Raw genomic sequence first — 17,441 nt, forward strand, 5'->3', positions numbered from 1 at the left:
GCTGCCCTAGGCAAAAGCAATGTGTTGAATCTGTCCCACTGCCAGAATGGTCTATATGATGTTGAATACCGAGACGTTGTTTAGATCTGTCCCATTCAAGCCTGTTCACTTGTGAATCTCTGTTCCTAGTTACAGTTGTACTTGGGCAGCAGTGGGCAAGGGCATGGAGTGAGGCAGGTAGAAAGGAGCAAATGTAAAATATAACAAATTCCCAAACTTCAACAGTTAATATTTTTAATGAATGCATCACCGTTTCTTCACGTTGAGCACCTGCTGTTTTCACTCCTCTTTCTCTGCATGCTTGATATTTTTCTCCCAGCTGTACCTTTCTCCTCAGCTGTAATGATGGGACAGAGGTACTGCCTCCTAACTCTTCTTCTCAGAGCTTGTATTAATGCAACCTCATTGCTCCATTCCTCTCTAGCAGTATGTATGTGTTCATGTTTCTTTCTCATCTCCCCTTCCCCCATTACATCTATGCTGTGTATAGATATATATGTACATTAACGTGCTATCTCTGATGATCTAAGTAGAAATACTGCATACATATGAAATAGAGTCAATATTGATCCATATATACGTACATATGTATATATGAAAATATATGTATATATATTATTATATGTACGTATGCATATATATACATATATTTTCATATATATGTACGTTGGATGCCAAGTACATTTCACTGCACAAGATTCTTTGTATGGTCTTTTTATGATGTGAAATAACACTTTCTTCATTGTAACTGGCCATTCAAACTGTAAGGAAAGCTTTTTACAAAACCCCTTCACATTTTCTTCATGAAATTCTGTTAGGATCAGCTCTACTTTGAACTGTTAAAAACTGTCATTTCTGTTGAATGTTTTCCTCAGGAGATATTTTGGGTATGTTAAAATAATATCTAGAGAGAAAAAGTAGCAAGAATAGCATCTGCTATACTTGGAGGGACTGAGAACATGGATCTGAGTCCATCCACTGCAGGTCACTGCCTTCCTCTGCTGATGTGCAGGCTGCAATGTGAAAAGTTCATGGTACAGATTACTGCTGGAGGAGGGGAGGAAGCAAATGTTATTGTTAATGGTTTACTGTTTTCTTTTAGCAGAACCAGCCTTGGAAATTTGTACCAAAATCCCCCCTAGAACAGATGACTTTGCAATTAATACAATTTCCCCCCCCCTCGAGTTAGGAAATACCAGTGCATTCCCTGTGTGTTCAACTCAGTTCTTGTCATCTCTGCAAATGCTTTATGATGTAGCCCTTGGATTTTAATATCCTTAGCAACAAAGTATTTTTTCCCTAAAATATAATTTTCTCTTTTAGTGTGTAGGTTAGACACGAGACTTAAGAATTGCTTTGTCTGCGCTACTAACATATGCCCAGTACATGGAGCAGACTGAGCATGCTAAGTTCATCCATGTTGCTGGATACTAAAAAAATCACTTGCTCCTCAGATTCAGAGCTCTCCCAAGACATGATAATGGATTTAATATACGTGAAAACCGTGGCAGGGTAGTGAGGAGCTATTTGTTCTCCATGCCCTTATTGGATAGGGCAAGGAGCGCTGGCCTTAAAATTGCAGCAAGAAAGATTCAGATTAGGTTTTTAGCAAAACTTTCTAAAGGCAAAGACAGTAAAGGGCTGAGACAGTTTGTGTGGGGAAATAATACATTTTTGGAATTCTTTAGCAGATTAGATAAGTATCTGTCAGGGACCGTACATTGATTCATATCTTGAATGTTGCCCTTTCCAATGCAACAAATTAAAGCTTTGTGTGTAGATGTTGAAGTGAGCTGCAATGAAACCTGCCCTGCTGTGCCTAGTGCATCCAGATTGGTTGGAGGAAAGATTGGGTTTATACTAAGGCACAATGCAAGAACTTCATCGTCATCCCCAGTACCGCTCCAGAGCTTTATCTAAGCCTCTGCCTGCCAGCATGCTTGCATGCGAGTGGTATGATGGCAGGAGAGTCTGGCCTGGACCTGTGCGTGATTGATAGTCTTTTTTTATATATCTTTTAGGGTTACTATGGCTGCTGCAAATCTGCATTTTCCAAATTTTGAAAGTTTGGTTGCAACATAGCTGGCAAGGTTTGATATTCTGTGGTATTTGCACAGTATTCTCCTTCCCAGATAGTTCCACTGATTTCAGATCATGCTGTTGAGTCCAGTGGACGTAACTGAAGCAGAAAGATTTGCCCAACAGCAATAAAGGATGTAAAGTGACCATAATCCAAATCATGCAGAGTGCTTTTAAAATAATGAGCAACCATGATTAGTTTAACATGACTTTCTTATTTTGGAATTTGTTGTTGTTTTTCCTTTTTTGTTATCAACAATGAGGAAGATGCTTTCTATAAAAATCTATTCTCTTATTTATTAAGATGGAGAGGGTAAAATGAGTCAGTAAATGTGAAGAACTAGTTTATGTCTCCAAGTCTTACCCCCGTATTACTTTTTGAACAAGTACTTTTTCACTTTGAGTTTCTAGCTGCAGGTGTAAACTAGTCAGCAGTTCCCACAGCCCACAGCATAGCCAAATTCCAGTCTGGGTCCGCAGTCTTTCCATGTGAGTCTGCCTTCTTTTGGGGATGCTCTGGAGCCACCTCAGTGCATCTGTATGAGTTGAAGGGAAGATTTGCTGGAAGACTGCCTGTGGAAGCAGAAAAATGTTCATACCTTTCTTTGTTTGCTAGGTTGCTTTAGTACTCAGGCCCTTTACTGAAACATGACAGCGGGTAAACCAAAAGTTGAGCAGAAAGATTTGAAAGATATTTTTATCTATTTTAACAGCAAATCATAAGGTAGTGAGAAGTACAGGAGAAAAGAAATGAAAACACAATTTTATCAACTGCTCTTTGATGTTTTTCTTTAAGCCCAGCTCTGAGAGTGATGTGGTTATGTGAGAACTTGTGGCTTCTTGAAAATCTATGTGTCTGGAGGCTGAAAATCCAGAGAGAAAACAGAAAGAATGGCAAATGTTGATGTTACAACATGGGATTATTTTTAGGCTTGTTCCCATTACATTTTAGGGAACCTGCCCTATTGTATTTTGAGTCCTTGAATAAACTGAGCATTTTGAAGATGTTACAAAAGCGAATGTGCTTAAAAGCAATGGATTTTGAAATAGAAAATGTTGGGGTTTAAGTCAAAAGATGTATTACTGGCAAAGTGTATCATATATTCCTAGTAAGCTACACAGTGCAGGGAGGGTCCATTTCATCAAGAACTGTATATAGCTGGGATATAAAGAAAGACATACTTAAAATATCATTGTGGGGAGGAAAGGCTAAAGGTATTCCTTCATTTTTTTAGAGCAGGGGCCCTCTTAGCGTGCAGATTCACAGGTTAATTAGGAGTTCGGGTTTTCGGCCATTCATCACAGGTTTCAAAATGACTTTCTTCCTTTCCCCACCTGTCATGTACACAGCTACTCAGTTAGACACTTTTAGCATGGTAAGTGCATGCATACTTCCCTGTTACAGCCTGTGAAGTTGTGCTATACATTGTGGGCAGGATGATTCCCAGATCAAGACTTTAGCAAACAGCAGCAGCTTCTTTGTGTGTTGAACTTGGAGGGCTGACCTAACTGAAACCGCGAGCTGGGGAAAGGCCTGTTCACTTGCTGAAAAGGGTCTGATAGATTGTGGTATTTCCCACCCCACTTCTCTGATCCGTTGTCTCTCACAGGCAGGACTGGCATCTCCTGAAAATCCTGAGCAGTTGATCATTGCCCTGGAACCCGAGGCTGCCTCTATCTACTGCCGAAAGCTCCGCCTGCACCAGATGATAGACCTGAGCAGTCGGGCACCTGTCAATGGTTATAGCCCAAGTGACACTGTTGGAACTGGATTTACGCAGGGTACTACTTCTATTAACTCACTTCTTTAGATTCTTATGCCTAAGTTTGCTTTGTCCATGAGGGCTGTTTTCTTACCATTTGTTGTTGTCTTTGCTCTCTTGAAATGTTTCAGGCTAGCATGAGTTTGCTTTTCTAAACTGTGTTGCTGTTTATTGTAATTAGACTAGTTTAGGCATTGATCCAGCAGACATGTTTGCCCACACTTGAATTTTAGCACGCAGGTAGCTTCATTGCCTTACCTTGTTGGGAGTCTTTTAGGAGAGGCATGGTATTTTCACAACAGTATTTGTCTGCCTTAATTAAAATCAATGCTTCATGTTGGATCATTTTTTTTAAGTTTAATTAGTTGGAAACAATTATGTGTTCGATTAGCTGCATTATTGAAGCAATGTTAAATAACTGGATTTTCAATGAGACTTTTAGTCTGAGGTGTTCCAGAGTTTTGGCAAATACTTTTTGATGTAATCTTTATGAAATATCATTAATTACTTTCAATACTCGAGGGAATACAAAGTACTGGAATACAGCAATTAATTAACTTATAGAAGAGCAACTAGATATGGCACTTCTGATTTTTTGACCTGGGATCTGTTGCTAATATCAATGTTTGACGATGACTTACAATAAGGGACAGAGATCAGACCACAGTGTAAGTCACTGGCCAAAAGGTTCTTCATCACCAAAGATTTTTGAGCTTGGTATCCTGCCTAAGATTGGAGGAAAATAGGAAAAAAAAAATGAATAGGAAAACGGAGGAGGAGTAAGGTGTGATTGCTGCATAAGAGATCAGATTTCCAGTCTGTGTGAATTGTAACAGTTGCACTGATACAAGTGGTAGTGTGTCAATCTACCCCAGAAGGAATTTTTCAGAATAATTTGTATTTTATCACATTTACTAGGTCAAAACAGCAGAGGTAAATGGAAGATTAAGCTAGTAAAGCTATTCCTGTACTTACCGGAGGGTATTTTTTTTAGTTAGGTGGAGTCACTATGTCATTCTCTCAAATTCATGCCTCGCCTAGCCAGCACTTGTCAGATGTGTTCAGTGTTATGGAGGCCCACGCAGAGCACAGGACACAGTCCCTTCAGGGGCCCTTTGCCTTTTGTCCCCCTTGTTCATGTCCTGAACCATTCCAGTTTCATGTGATTTTACATGAACTCACGTTCAGTCTACACAGGGATTTGCCTCTGGGAAAATAATAAAAGAAAAGAGTTCCTCTGTTTGGTTAAGGTTTTGAAGCTGTGCAGAATCTGGCAGATCATGCATTTCTGCTAACGGGCTTACGCTTGGATGAGGGAGTACCATTCTCCTTCTTGACTTTGTATGGTAAAAGCTATTGGGGATGAGAAAGGTTTCACGTCAAAATTAATGAAAACAAAGTTTGGAGTGAATTAATTTGGGGTTAGAATTAAAATTTCATAAAGGCATGGCAGGCACCCAAGACAAGCTGAGAACAGATTAAGGAGAAAACCCCTTTAAATATAAACAGAGAGAAGCACTCCAAGGACCATATCATTGCTGTGAAGTCAAAACAAAACTTTTACTGTTCATAGTAGCCAGGATAACCTTACTTCAGCTGTAGTTAAAGACTGGCTCTGGTGTTCACTTCTAGCCCACAGGAGTGAATGAAGGGACTCCCATTGACTTCTGTGGGCTCCATGTCAGGCCTTTGCTTGCACCTAGTGCTTTCTCTGTCATTGAATGCTTCATCATTTAAGCTCTCTCTGTGCACTGCTAAGTCAGTGCAGTGAGGCTGACGCGGCTTGTCTGCCTGATGGGCTCTTTATGGGGAGGGTACGGGTGCGAGTGGAGCCGCTGGCCTTTTTCTGATGATAGGCACTATAGAAATCAGAAGCAAAAGGCATTCAGCGATTTGCTTGCTGATGTTTTCAGAATGGTGTTTTCATGTGTGACAAGGTGCCTCTCCTTCTTCTGTACTGTTTCCTAGAAGTGCCTTTGAAGGTGCATGAAGATTACACAGGGAATGATTTTTTGATCAGTTTTAGGGCTTGATTAAGAAGCATAAAGGCTCTCACTACTCTGCTTCTCTTCACAGACTGTTCTGCATCTTTTAAATGTCTAAGTAGCAATTAAGTCTTGTAAGTTAACTTATTGTTATGGTAGTATTGCCAGATTATGCTTAATTTTTAATTGGTGTATATTTAAAACATTATGAGGGTCAGGCTTGGTGATCACTGTGGCTTTAAGAAGTTATAAATCTGAGAACCAGAGCTTTTGGCTGCTTGTTTTGAGACAGACCAACATCCTGGAAGGCTTTGGGGCCATCTTTGCCAGAGCCCCCAAAATCAGCAGTGCTTTTGGAGACGTGAGGATCGCCCCCTTGGCCCCGGGCAGCGCAGCTGGGTCTGGCAGCGGGCCGGGGCTGCCGCCTGCTGGCAGAGCCTGCGCCCGGCACAGCTGGCTGTGGGCCCGCCCGGTGCCAGGCAGCGCTTTAAAAACCGGGATGTGTTAAAAAAATAAATCAGATCTGTCTATAGCTTTCATTTTAGGTAATTTGTTTTAATCCAGTTAGTATCAGGAAGATCAGTGTGGCTGAAAAACATTTTTCCTTCTTTCTAGGAACAACATTATAATGTTCCCTATTCTAAAGCAATAATTTTTGTTCATTTGTTTTGTTAAGAAGTGATACGCACAGATCTGTCAGCCTGCTTGTGCTTGTTTACTGGACCTTATGATATCAACTTCTTCATGCTTTCTGATACTCAGTAATTTTTTCTCTGTCAATGATTAGCTAAGGAACACGTCCGTCGTAATCGACAGAGTCGTACCTTTTTGGTGGAAAATGTCATAGGAGAGATCTGGTCCGAACTGGAGGAAGGTAGTGTCCTTTCTTGAATAAACTTTGCTCTCACTGGTTTTATATTGCAGGCAAACATTGTGTTTCGCACAAATGTGCTGTGCACTGCATTGTTCTCACAGGGATTATAAATAGGAAAAGAAAAAAATACACGTTTATGTGCTGCTCTTAGTTACTAAGGCTGAACTGCTATTCTGTATGCTCTAGCAAAATACAGTTTATTAAGGAGATGGTAGAAAGGAATCCAGGTGTTAAAATGCAACCAGAATATTTTCCTCAGAATAGGCCTTGTAAATATGCCATAGTATTAATCGGGTAACCTACTAGAATGTATGCTAGCAGCATGAGCAATACTACTAATCTACTTTTCATCTGTGCTAAATCAATAGCTTTTGACATCCAATTTTCAAATTTATTGTCGATCATTGCATTATAATTACTAACAAAGATCAAGTCTTCAGCATAGACATTCATGACTTTCTGTAAGTCATTACCTCTCATGGTGATAATGCCCCTGAGAAGTATTCATTGCAATATGCTATTGTAATAATGTTAACGTAAATATCATTTGCCTATTCCTTTGGAAAACTAGGTGACCGTTACATCGTTGTTGATAGTGGAGGAGGTACAGTGGATATGACTGTCCATCAGATCAGGCTCCCTGAAGGACATCTTAAGGAGCTATACAAAGCAACAGGTAATGTCACTTCCACCGCTTGCTTTATTTATGTAATATTTTACTTGTCAATGAAGGAAATGTATGCCTTTATTATTCATTACATTTCACTTACAGTTCTTCCTGAAATAAGACCAGCATTCAAAATTAGTATAACCTAGCCGCTGGTCAGCAGACAAGAGTAAATCACTTAATGCTTCTGATGCATTGGGATGGTAAATCTCATGTTGGAGGGGTAAGGAACTGCCATCTCCTGTGTTATTCGCTCCCATTCAGGCCATGACCTCCTGCCGTGGTCCTGGTCTGACTTCTGCTAGTCGAGTTGTCATCTTCCTGTCCTTTGAGAGGTCACCTGTATATTGCTGCTCTGTCCAGCTCTTCAGAGATTACTGTGGAGATACAAATAGCTGAGTGTCACAACAAGATTCTTGTAAAGTGACTGTTGGCAGAACAGAAGTTTCCCTAGATTTAAGGGGAAGCTTATATATTCCAGTAATCTCACAGACAGTGTAACAAGGACGGTCTACACTCCCCTGGGAAAAATGCACAGTGATTGGTCTGCAACAAAGATATAAAGTGCAATTCTTTGACTGGTATTTCTATCCTGAACTCTGGATCCCCTTTGACTTTGTCCCATGACTAAGCTGTTAGCCACATGAGACAGCCTATTATTTGTTCCTGTGTCTCCATACTGAGTTAGTCTTCGTCTGTATGGTTTGTCACTGAACGTTCTCAGTCTTGGTGACTGTAAGGAAACAACCTAGTAGGAGCACATGGGACACTACATCGAGTCTGTCTGCTCCTGAATATGAGTCCAACTCACACCTTCTCATGTGTGGATAAGGAGGCAGTTTCCTTTGCTTCTAATAAAAATGTTTCTGTTTTATAGTGGTAATGTTACAGTGGCTATGATGCTATAGGAGTAAAAGCGAAGCAAAGGTAAGATTATGTTCCATATTAGACCAACTGTTATATTTAGAAAAGATACCTCTTTCTGTAGACCTTCTCCTATGGCAGTCCTAGTAGTGTTAATCTGATGTGTATTTGGTCAACCTGAAATCTAGTAAGCAGCTTAGAATGTTAAAGCTGTGTTTTGTTTGTAATACAGGTGGACCATATGGTTCTCTAGGTGTGGACTATGAATTTGAAAAGCTCCTGTGTAAAATATTTGGTGAAGATTTTATTGAGCAATTTAAAATCAAGCGTCCTGCTGCCTGGGTAGATCTGATGATAGCGTTTGAGTCCCGTAAACGGGCAGCAGCTCCGGACAGGACCAATCCACTGAACATCACTCTGCCTTTCTCCTTCATTGACTACTACAAGAAGTTTCGAGGTCACAGTGTAGAACATGCCTTGAGGAAAAGCAAGTGAGTAGACGACTGACCCGAAATGGATGCAGAATTAACTACTGATAGCAAAGACAAATAATTAAAATATCCTAATTACACATAGACTGAAAGATAATAATGTAAAAATGTAAGATAAGGATGAGAAAATGGGATTGCCTGAAGTGCAGTTTCCAGAATGAAAAGTTCTGATCAACCTCTTGCAAAAGCTTTTCTATATATGACTTGCACTCTCCTGGTATTGCTTTCTATCATTTTTGTTAAGCCACCGCTGCGTCACTTTCCTGAATTTGACTGTATATTTTGAGTCTCTTACGTGTTAATTGGGAAGGTCAGATCAAATACAGAATTTGATGTCTAAAAGTTAGTTCCCTAAAACCTTAATTTTTAGAGGCCTAGGCCCTGGAACAAATCAAAGATCCTGAGTGAGATGTGTAAGAATATTCATGACTTGAGAAAAGTTTTGAACAATACAAGGATTGAGCTCTGCAAGAGGAAAGCATTCTTCTTTTGAAGTGGTGGCAGGCTTTCTTTTCTTCTAGTATGTTACAGTTAGATCATTTGCTCAGTAGATGCAGAGACATAATTTCCTGCAGAGTTTTTAATTCCCAATTGTTAATATCAAGAAAGCACCCTAAATGACAAGATGATGGGCTGCTACACAAGGGGAAGTGTGGAGAAAATAGAAGTGGGCATTTTGCATCTTTTGAAGTTATATACTACAGGAGACCTGGAGATTAATGGCATCAAAGAGAATGAACAAGAGGGCCTGTGAATCTGGGGCAGAATGCCTGGGACCTGAGAGCAGATGACGTGATATTTAGTACCTGTACTTTGGCTTCTTTTTGTGTTTTTTAATCTAGTGAATGTTGAATGTAGCGTGCAGGCTGAAACTCCTGCAGCTCTACCTAAAGTTATTGGTAACTGTACTTTAAGCCTAAATGACTGGGAATCCAGCTTGGAGTCACTTCCTATATGAGACTGAAGTTCTGAAATCATTAAAACTTTCTGGAAGTATTCCCCCTCACAAGACCATCTCCCTCTAACTAATAGTCTTAATGGTGAATCTTAGAGGGAATGCTAAATGTTGCCTTCAACTGAAATGAAATTAATTGGATAATGGGATAGAAAGAGTATAAAGGGGACATATAATGTGCTTGAGATTACTGAGCTATATGCATGTCTATCAGTGATGGAATAACATAATGCCTGTATTCACTTAACAACTGTTATGCCTCGTTAAAAATGCTGTGCTCCCTTCTGCCTCCTGAGGCTTCCCATGCTTGCTTGTTTTCCTTGTGTGTTTCCAGTGGCTTTGGCCTGCTACTGCTATAATCTAAATGTTGCCCTTCTGGGGATGAATCAGTGCTGTTTCAGATGAGCGAGCACTGGATTGACTGCCAGCTGTTGCAGGAAGCAGCTGAGCATTGGTAATGCTACAGAAGGCAATCAGGCAAAGAAAACAACAATTAGACAAGCAACAATAACAATTCTCCCTTCAAATTTTACATTGTTGCAGTTGGTGTGGGGCTAGGGTGAGGTGAGGCACTTCCTTCCAAGCAAAATACATGCAGATTCCCTAAACTCATTCATTTATTTAGTGTGTCTTGTGAGCACTTGCTGTTTCTTACAGCTCAGCTGTTATGTTTGAATGTCCTTCCTGTTCTTTTCCAGTGTGGACTTTGTGAAGTGGTCCTCCCAGGGAATGCTGAGGATGAGCCCGGATGCAATGAACGCTCTTTTCAAACCTACAATTGACCAGATTGTTCAGCACCTTAGTACGTATCTGTAATTCCGCTTTCCGACTGAGCTGAAACTGAAGCTTTGCTTACCTGTTTCAAACCAGTAACTGGAATTAAAGTCAAACCACCCCCCATAGTATGCACCTAGTGAGCAAGGAATTTAGTTCTGAAACTTGTAGTTCTCTGCAAAGTAGTTAGGAAAATAATAACAGTAAAGGACGCACCTTAATACGTATTCCTACCTGGATCTGGTACTAGTTGCTGGGTGTGATTCAGTCCTGGTACTGCCTAAGCTTCAATTATTCTGTACTTCCAGGGCTGCAAGCATTCAGAAAGCTGAAATGCACTGACTCACCCAGATCCTGCTTTTCTTTTTCCTGTTTCAGGCAACAACGAAATAATGCCAGAGATGTAACTAGTTTCTCATTATTCCTGTTATTAAGAACTCTAGTTCATTTCTCCTCAGTGGAAGAACTTAGTCACATTTGTTTATGACTGTCCAAATCACTGACATCTCCAAAACACAAATAATAAATGATGCATCCTGGTAAAAGTACTTCCAGGCATGGCTTAAGCAGCACTGAATTTATTTATCCAGTAATGGGAAGTGGCATAGGCTTATCAGGAAATTTATTCTTTAAAGTCTTCCTGGTGGAAGATTGGATTTGTATCAGGTAGAGTATAATATATGTATTGAGTGAAGTATTTCTGTTCTACACATTACAAAGCACTAATGGAATTGTATTTGGAGTGGAATATCCAGCTTTACTCACTATATGTGAGGAATTATTAGATAAATTTTGAGAGGTCACAACTTAACTCGTACAGAACAGCTTATATGCGAGCAGGGAGGTAGAAATCTAGAATTACAATAGCTGTGACAGATACCTCGGTCATGCTGCCTCAGTTATTTGAACTAAGGGTGAGCTGACAACTGAACTGTATGATTTTCTTGAAAGTAGGGGATGTGAGCTTAAGCTAAGAAGGAACATCTGTAAAAATGTAAGGAGGTATTATTTTGCAGATGGTACATATTGTGGTTAAGATGTCAGGGTCAGAAATAAGAAGTGAATTTAAAATGCGGTGACTTATCTGGAATGCAGTGGAGTATGTGAATAGGTTAGGTTTGGGAATATCTCGCTGACATTTGAAATGGCAAGATGATATCTGTTTCCCTACCACCCATAATGTGACTGGCAGGATTTCTTTGCAAGAAATCCATGTCTCCCTTTACCGGTAGAAGCTAAATAAAAATCCTGTTCTAAGTGCCACTCAGAAATATTGCTTGCTTTGAGGTAAGTTTCCATTCACAGTGAAACAGAGTACAGAAGAGACTGCATGATGAGAATGGCAGCATGGGCATAGATGTGGCAGTTTCAGACTTTGTGCATGTACATGGGATGTGCAGTGCAGTCAGACATTAGGAGTTTCACCTGCATTGCCTTGTCACAGTGGATTTTTTTCCCCTATTGAATGGGCTCTGTTTCTATTTAGGTGATGTGTTTGATAAGCCAGAGGTGACCAATGTCAAGTTTCTGTTCCTGGTGGGTGGCTTCGCTGAATCCCCCTTACTCCAACAAGCTGTCCAGAGCGCTTTTGGTTCGAGATGTCGAGTCATCATTCCTCAGGATGTGGGGCTCACTATCCTCAAAGGAGCTGTTCTCTTTGGTCTAGACCCTGCTGTCATCAAAGTGCGGCGTTCACCTCTCACCTACGGTGTGGGTGTGCTCAATCGGTTTGTGGAAGGGAAGCATCCACCAGAGAAGCTCCTCATCAAAGATGGCACACGCTGGTGCACTGATGTCTTTGACAAATTTATCTCAGCTGACCAATCTGTAGCCCTTGGAGAAACTGTGACGCGCAGTTACACACCTGCCAAACCTTCTCAGTTAGTAATAGTGATCAATATCTATAGCTCAGAACAAGATAATGTCAGCTTTATCACTGAATCTGGAGTGAAAAAATGTGGCACCCTTCGCTTGGATCTCACAGGAACTGATGCTTCAGTGCCAAGCCGGCGGGAGATCAAAACACTAATGCAGTTTGGGGACACTGAAATCAAAGCCATGGCCATTGATGTTGCCACCTCTAAAAGTGTCAAAGTTGGTATTGATTTCTTAAACTATTAACAGCCCATTTTCCCCACCACAGCCTGTTTGTGAGACTGATCTTCCACTATTCCATTTTTTGACTTTCATATATCATGTAATCAACTTGAATTTCAGCAGGCTATGAGAACAGCTAGTAGGGTGGGGTATGTCATATTCGTGCCCTTTGATGACCAAAGACTGGATTTTGAAAGACCCTTAAAAAGTGTTGGGAGCAAAAGTTCTAGAGGTAGTAAATGTTCCCAAGTTACTCAAGCATGCTTAAAGATCTACCCTTATTAAGTAAATACTGATTATTGTTGGGTCCTGACGATTAGTTAAAAAGATATAAAATTGTAATCTCTTTGCCGCCGCCTTCTTCCTCTTCTTCTTCTTTTTCCTCCCAAGAAAAACTCACTAACCCCCGTGGCTGTTGTAGTGGGGTGTATCTGTGTGGGGTATCTGTCTAAACAGCACAATCCTCTGGCAATGGGAACAAATTAATAGTCTATAGTAGTCTATAGCGTTCTTTTGATTTTGCCCTGTGCTATCAAAATTTTAAGTGCTGAAAATCAATGACTTAAATGGGAACTGAGTTTCTTAAATTCTGAGATCCCACTGAAAAGAAAATCCTCAGAAATCCTTAAAAGTAGATTTAGGAAATTATATATATATATATATAAAAGGAGCCTAAAATTGATTGCTCCAGTTTGAAAACAAGTGCTTTATTGTCAAAGCCCTCAGAACTAGCTGTTGAATTAAATAGCTAGTGTTACCCTCATTATACTTTGGAAAATTTTTAAGAACCAAGCTATTTCCCGTTTTGGGTCTTCTAAACTTATTTTTATTAGTGTCCATCTGAAATCATAGAATCAAAGAATAGTTGAGGTTGGAGGAGACATCCATTGACTATCTGGTCCAACTTCTCAGCTGTCAGCAGTGTCAGCTAGAGTAGGATGGATGCTCTGTCCAGTTTTGAGTATCTCCAAAGATGGAGGTGCCTAAATTTCTCTGCACAGCCTGTTCCAGTATTTGACAACCCTCAGTGCAAAAGAAAGCTTTTTCTTACGTTTAAAAGGAATTTCTTTAGTTTCAATTTGTGACCATTGCCTCTTGTTCCTTCACTGAATACCTTTGAAAAGTCCGGCTCCATCTTTTTTATTGTCTTCTGTCAGGCATTTATACACATTCCTAGCATCCCCTGAGCCTTCTCGAGTCTTGGCTCTCTCAGCATCTCCTCACATGACAGATACCCCAATCCCTTAGTCATTTTCATGACCCTTTGCTGTACTCAGTCCACTACATCCCTGTCTCTCAGAACTGGACCTGCACTCCAGATGTGGTCTCACCAGGGCTGAATAAAGGGAAATAATCACTTTCCTTGACCTGCTGGCAATGCTTTTCCTAACATACCCCAGGAGGCTATTGGCATTCTGTGTTGCAAGGGCACATTGCTGGCTCATGCTTAACTTTGTGTCTGCCCAGACCCTGAGGTCTTCTGCCAAGCTGCTTCCCAGCCAGTTAGCCCGCAGCGTATAGTGGTGCATGCGGCTGTTCCTCCTCAGGTGCGGGGCTTTGCACTTCCCTTTGTTGAACTTTATGAGGTTCCTATCTGCACATTTCTCCAGCCTGTTGAGGTCTCACTGACCCATCTGGTTTATCAGGCACTTCTCCAAATGATTATATTTATTTTATTGTTAATCCCTGCGTTAAGATTTGGAAGTAAAATTAGATGATGGCTGTCCAGGAAGATTTAAATAACTGAAAAGAGAAAAAATGTCCAGATCAAAAGTACTGTAATATATTTTGAGTAGCAAACATTTTAATTGAGTAAAATATATTTCTGGGTTGAGTTGGATGGCCAGTACAGTGGAAGGCAGAAGCCAAGAGAATGAAACCACAGATAGCATTAAGTAAAGCATTCCTTATGTGGCTATGAGCACACAGCTCTAACGCAGGTGAAATACAATGATGGTCATGGTAGCATCTTGTTTTCCAAATAATAACTTTCTGGAAATGTTTTCTTAAGCATGTTCACCTGGAAAATTTCTTCTGCTACTGGAACAGTTTTTATTTTGCAAAATGCCACAGGTGGATAACTTCTGAAACCTACAGTCTATATCTGCCATGAACTGACAGCTTCAGATTCAAATCCAAATCCGACTCCAAGTTGGCAAACTGATACTAACCTGTAGAATCATCCTAAAATACTGATGCTTTCAGAGCATTTATGCAGAGCTGCTTGATTACCTGCTGGAATTCATTACACTTTTGAAACTTTGCAATGTTAATTGTTAAACTAAACCTTCATTTCTAATAAGTTAAGCATGAGTTAAATCCATTACTGACACTTTTGGGAAATGAAAGCTTTCTTACCAATTATTTCACTAATTTACGTTCTAATCCTGCACTTAAGCTTTCTGTGTTTAGCCTGGAGTTTTGCCACAGTACAGAGCTGCAGAACTGGTCTACTGCATTTTGCCATTGCATTTTTGTGTCTCCTGCAGAATTCTCTAGTTGAATGTGAAATCTGTTCTGCATTCAGCTTTGAAAAAAAAAAAAAAAAAAAAAAAGGACTATGGAGAATGCTAGTCACAGTATCCGGCTGGTTACTTTCTATAATTACAAAGTGTGCTTGCTAGCATTCAGTTTCCTGCTGCCTGCTAAATGCTTTAAAAGCTAAATACTGGGATTTTTTGTGTGTTGCTTTCCATGGTTTACAAACAAGAGAAACTTTAAGATGAGTTATGAACAATATAATTTTATGTATATACAATATTTAAATATTGTACAGACTCTTTCTTTCTACAGTGCTATTTTCTTGTATAAAATGCTCTTTGCCTCTGTTGATTTCATTCAGCTGTTAATTTTAAATAACATAGTTTCTCAATCAGCTTCTGTAATTATAGGCTTTTAAAGATGGTAAGATATGAAATGTAAAAGGCTGATCTTATAATAATAGGAAAGAAATGTTGGTGTGTCAGAGAATACAACATTCTTCCTGCAACGCAAATCATACCAGTTAAGCGTATTACACAGATGCACTAGTATGTTGCTGGGATTTTCATTTCTTTGTTTCAGATGGTGACCATTCTGTCTCCAACAGTTCATCATAATAATGGATGAATCCTCCTGTAAAACCAAGTTAAAATTAGATTGTATGATCTGGATATACAGCTTCTTCACTAGATTTTGGGGTTTTATTAAGGAACTTCTCTAGTTTTTAAAAAAACCAAACACAAAACTACCTTCCCAAGACAGGCAACACTGATTTATTGTAGCTGCACTAAGACCCAGTCTCTGTCTACCACTACCTTTTAAAGACAAAATTCTTAAAGAAAAGTAGGCTTTGGTGTCTTTGCATCCTGTGTTAAATGGAACCAGTCCAATTCTGCACATATTGGTTTCTGGTGGCCTTAAACTAACACAGAATTTTGTCTAATAAATGGCTGCAATCTCCCCCTCTGCCCCCCTGAAGAGGAGACGAACTGCAAGATCAGGTGGCCCCTGATTTTGTGCTGTTTTCAGCCCATCTGCAGGGAATGCTAAGGGTAGTTTCTGTGGCTCTTCTGAAGCATAGTTCCCTGCACTGTAGTGATTCTCTGCCCTTTCTTATTCACCCTTTGTAAGATTCCATCTGGATCCACGCAGAGGTTTGTTGCTGAAATTACTCCTACTATAACTGTAAAATATGAAGTTTGCATATTTTTGCACTTCTTCAGTCTGATGAGAGCGCTATCAAGCTTATCCTTGCAGAGCACTGAACTACTGAACAAACTCCCAGCTGTCCTCGTTGCCCTTTTTAAATCTAAGAATGGAAAATTAGCTTGTCTCTCTAAGGAATTAGAATTGTAAGTAGAATATTATGCTGTGGTCTGTAGTCTATAACCCAGTTAAACAACTTTACATTGTAAATGGCATGTGGATGCCCATTTTGATAAAGGATGCTAGGCTGTAAAATTAATATGAAATTTATTAGGAAGTGAGTAATTTTTAGAATTGTAGTTCTGATGGTTTTGCAGGAGATTCCCTGCAGAGCATTTTTTTGGTAGGGGTTTCAGATGACATTGTGCAACTTAATGTTGAAAAGGCAAAGCCTGCTATCCTTAGGGAAAGTAGAAAGCCTTGGTGGAAGTTTTGCTCTAAGCAGCAACTTGCAAGTTTGGGTCCAAGTTACTTAACTCTAGGCTGAAAGTTAGCAGCTAATTGTGATAGAATGATTTAATTGTGCTAGAATATGATAAATGTGCAGTGATGGTTAGGACAGTTTACATTGGTATGAATATACCAATATTTATATACAGGAGTTTTAATGCATTATTATGAGAAGGCTAATTATATATTGCAGAGATTTAATCGCCAAGATAAGCTGCATATTTATGATATGAAGTGGCTTAAGCGGATGAATAGTATAAAAGTTGTTGGGCATAACGTCACAGTACTCACCTGCTTGAAATAGTCTTAAACTATATTATGAAACCAACCATTGTGGTCTTGTTCACCTCTGTGCAAGATAAATTCAGATTTCACTGATGTTTGGAGCTGTTCACAACTTGTCTGGATTGTATCTTGAGTGTTCTTGTGTCTTCAACCATGTCAAATAAAATACAGTAAAAGTAATTGTTTTCTTTTTGGGTGTTACTGTTTTTATGAAAATGACTATAAAAAGAAACCTAATTTATTTTGAAAGTGAGAAAAGCCAAGTGGTTTTACTTGCGTTTGGATACTCCTTCATGTGCGTCACTGAGGAAAAGTGACATCAACTGTATGTGCTGCTTATCAGATTTCTTTAACCTTTTAGATGTGTGGACACCTGGAGTCTTTGCCAAGGGCTTTCAGGCCCGTGTGCAGCACACGCAACCCTTCCACAAGAGGCTGCTGTGTTTGTAGTTCACTCGTGTACTTTCTAG

The 17,441-nt window shown here is 39.8% G+C and overlaps 1 protein-coding gene across 1 annotated transcript in view; it reads left to right on the plus strand.

The window, feature by feature from the left end:
* HSPA12A (heat shock protein family A (Hsp70) member 12A) overlaps positions 1-17,149 on the plus strand; it is a 60,084-nt gene extending 42,935 nt beyond the window's left edge. The window contains exons 7-12 of the mRNA XM_054832341.1: positions 3,690-3,861; positions 6,615-6,701; positions 7,273-7,377; positions 8,465-8,723; positions 10,377-10,480; positions 11,939-17,149. Coding sequence (XP_054688316.1) covers positions 3,690-3,861; positions 6,615-6,701; positions 7,273-7,377; positions 8,465-8,723; positions 10,377-10,480; positions 11,939-12,573 — 1,362 coding nt within the window. The 3' untranslated portion in view covers positions 12,574-17,149. The remainder of the gene's footprint in view (positions 1-3,689; positions 3,862-6,614; positions 6,702-7,272; positions 7,378-8,464; positions 8,724-10,376; positions 10,481-11,938) is intronic.
* Positions 17,150-17,441: the final 292 nt, after the last annotated feature.

This window comes from Grus americana, chromosome 7, assembly GCF_028858705.1.
Source record: "Grus americana isolate bGruAme1 chromosome 7, bGruAme1.mat, whole genome shotgun sequence".
NCBI classification, from domain to species: domain Eukaryota; kingdom Metazoa; phylum Chordata; class Aves; order Gruiformes; family Gruidae; genus Grus; species Grus americana.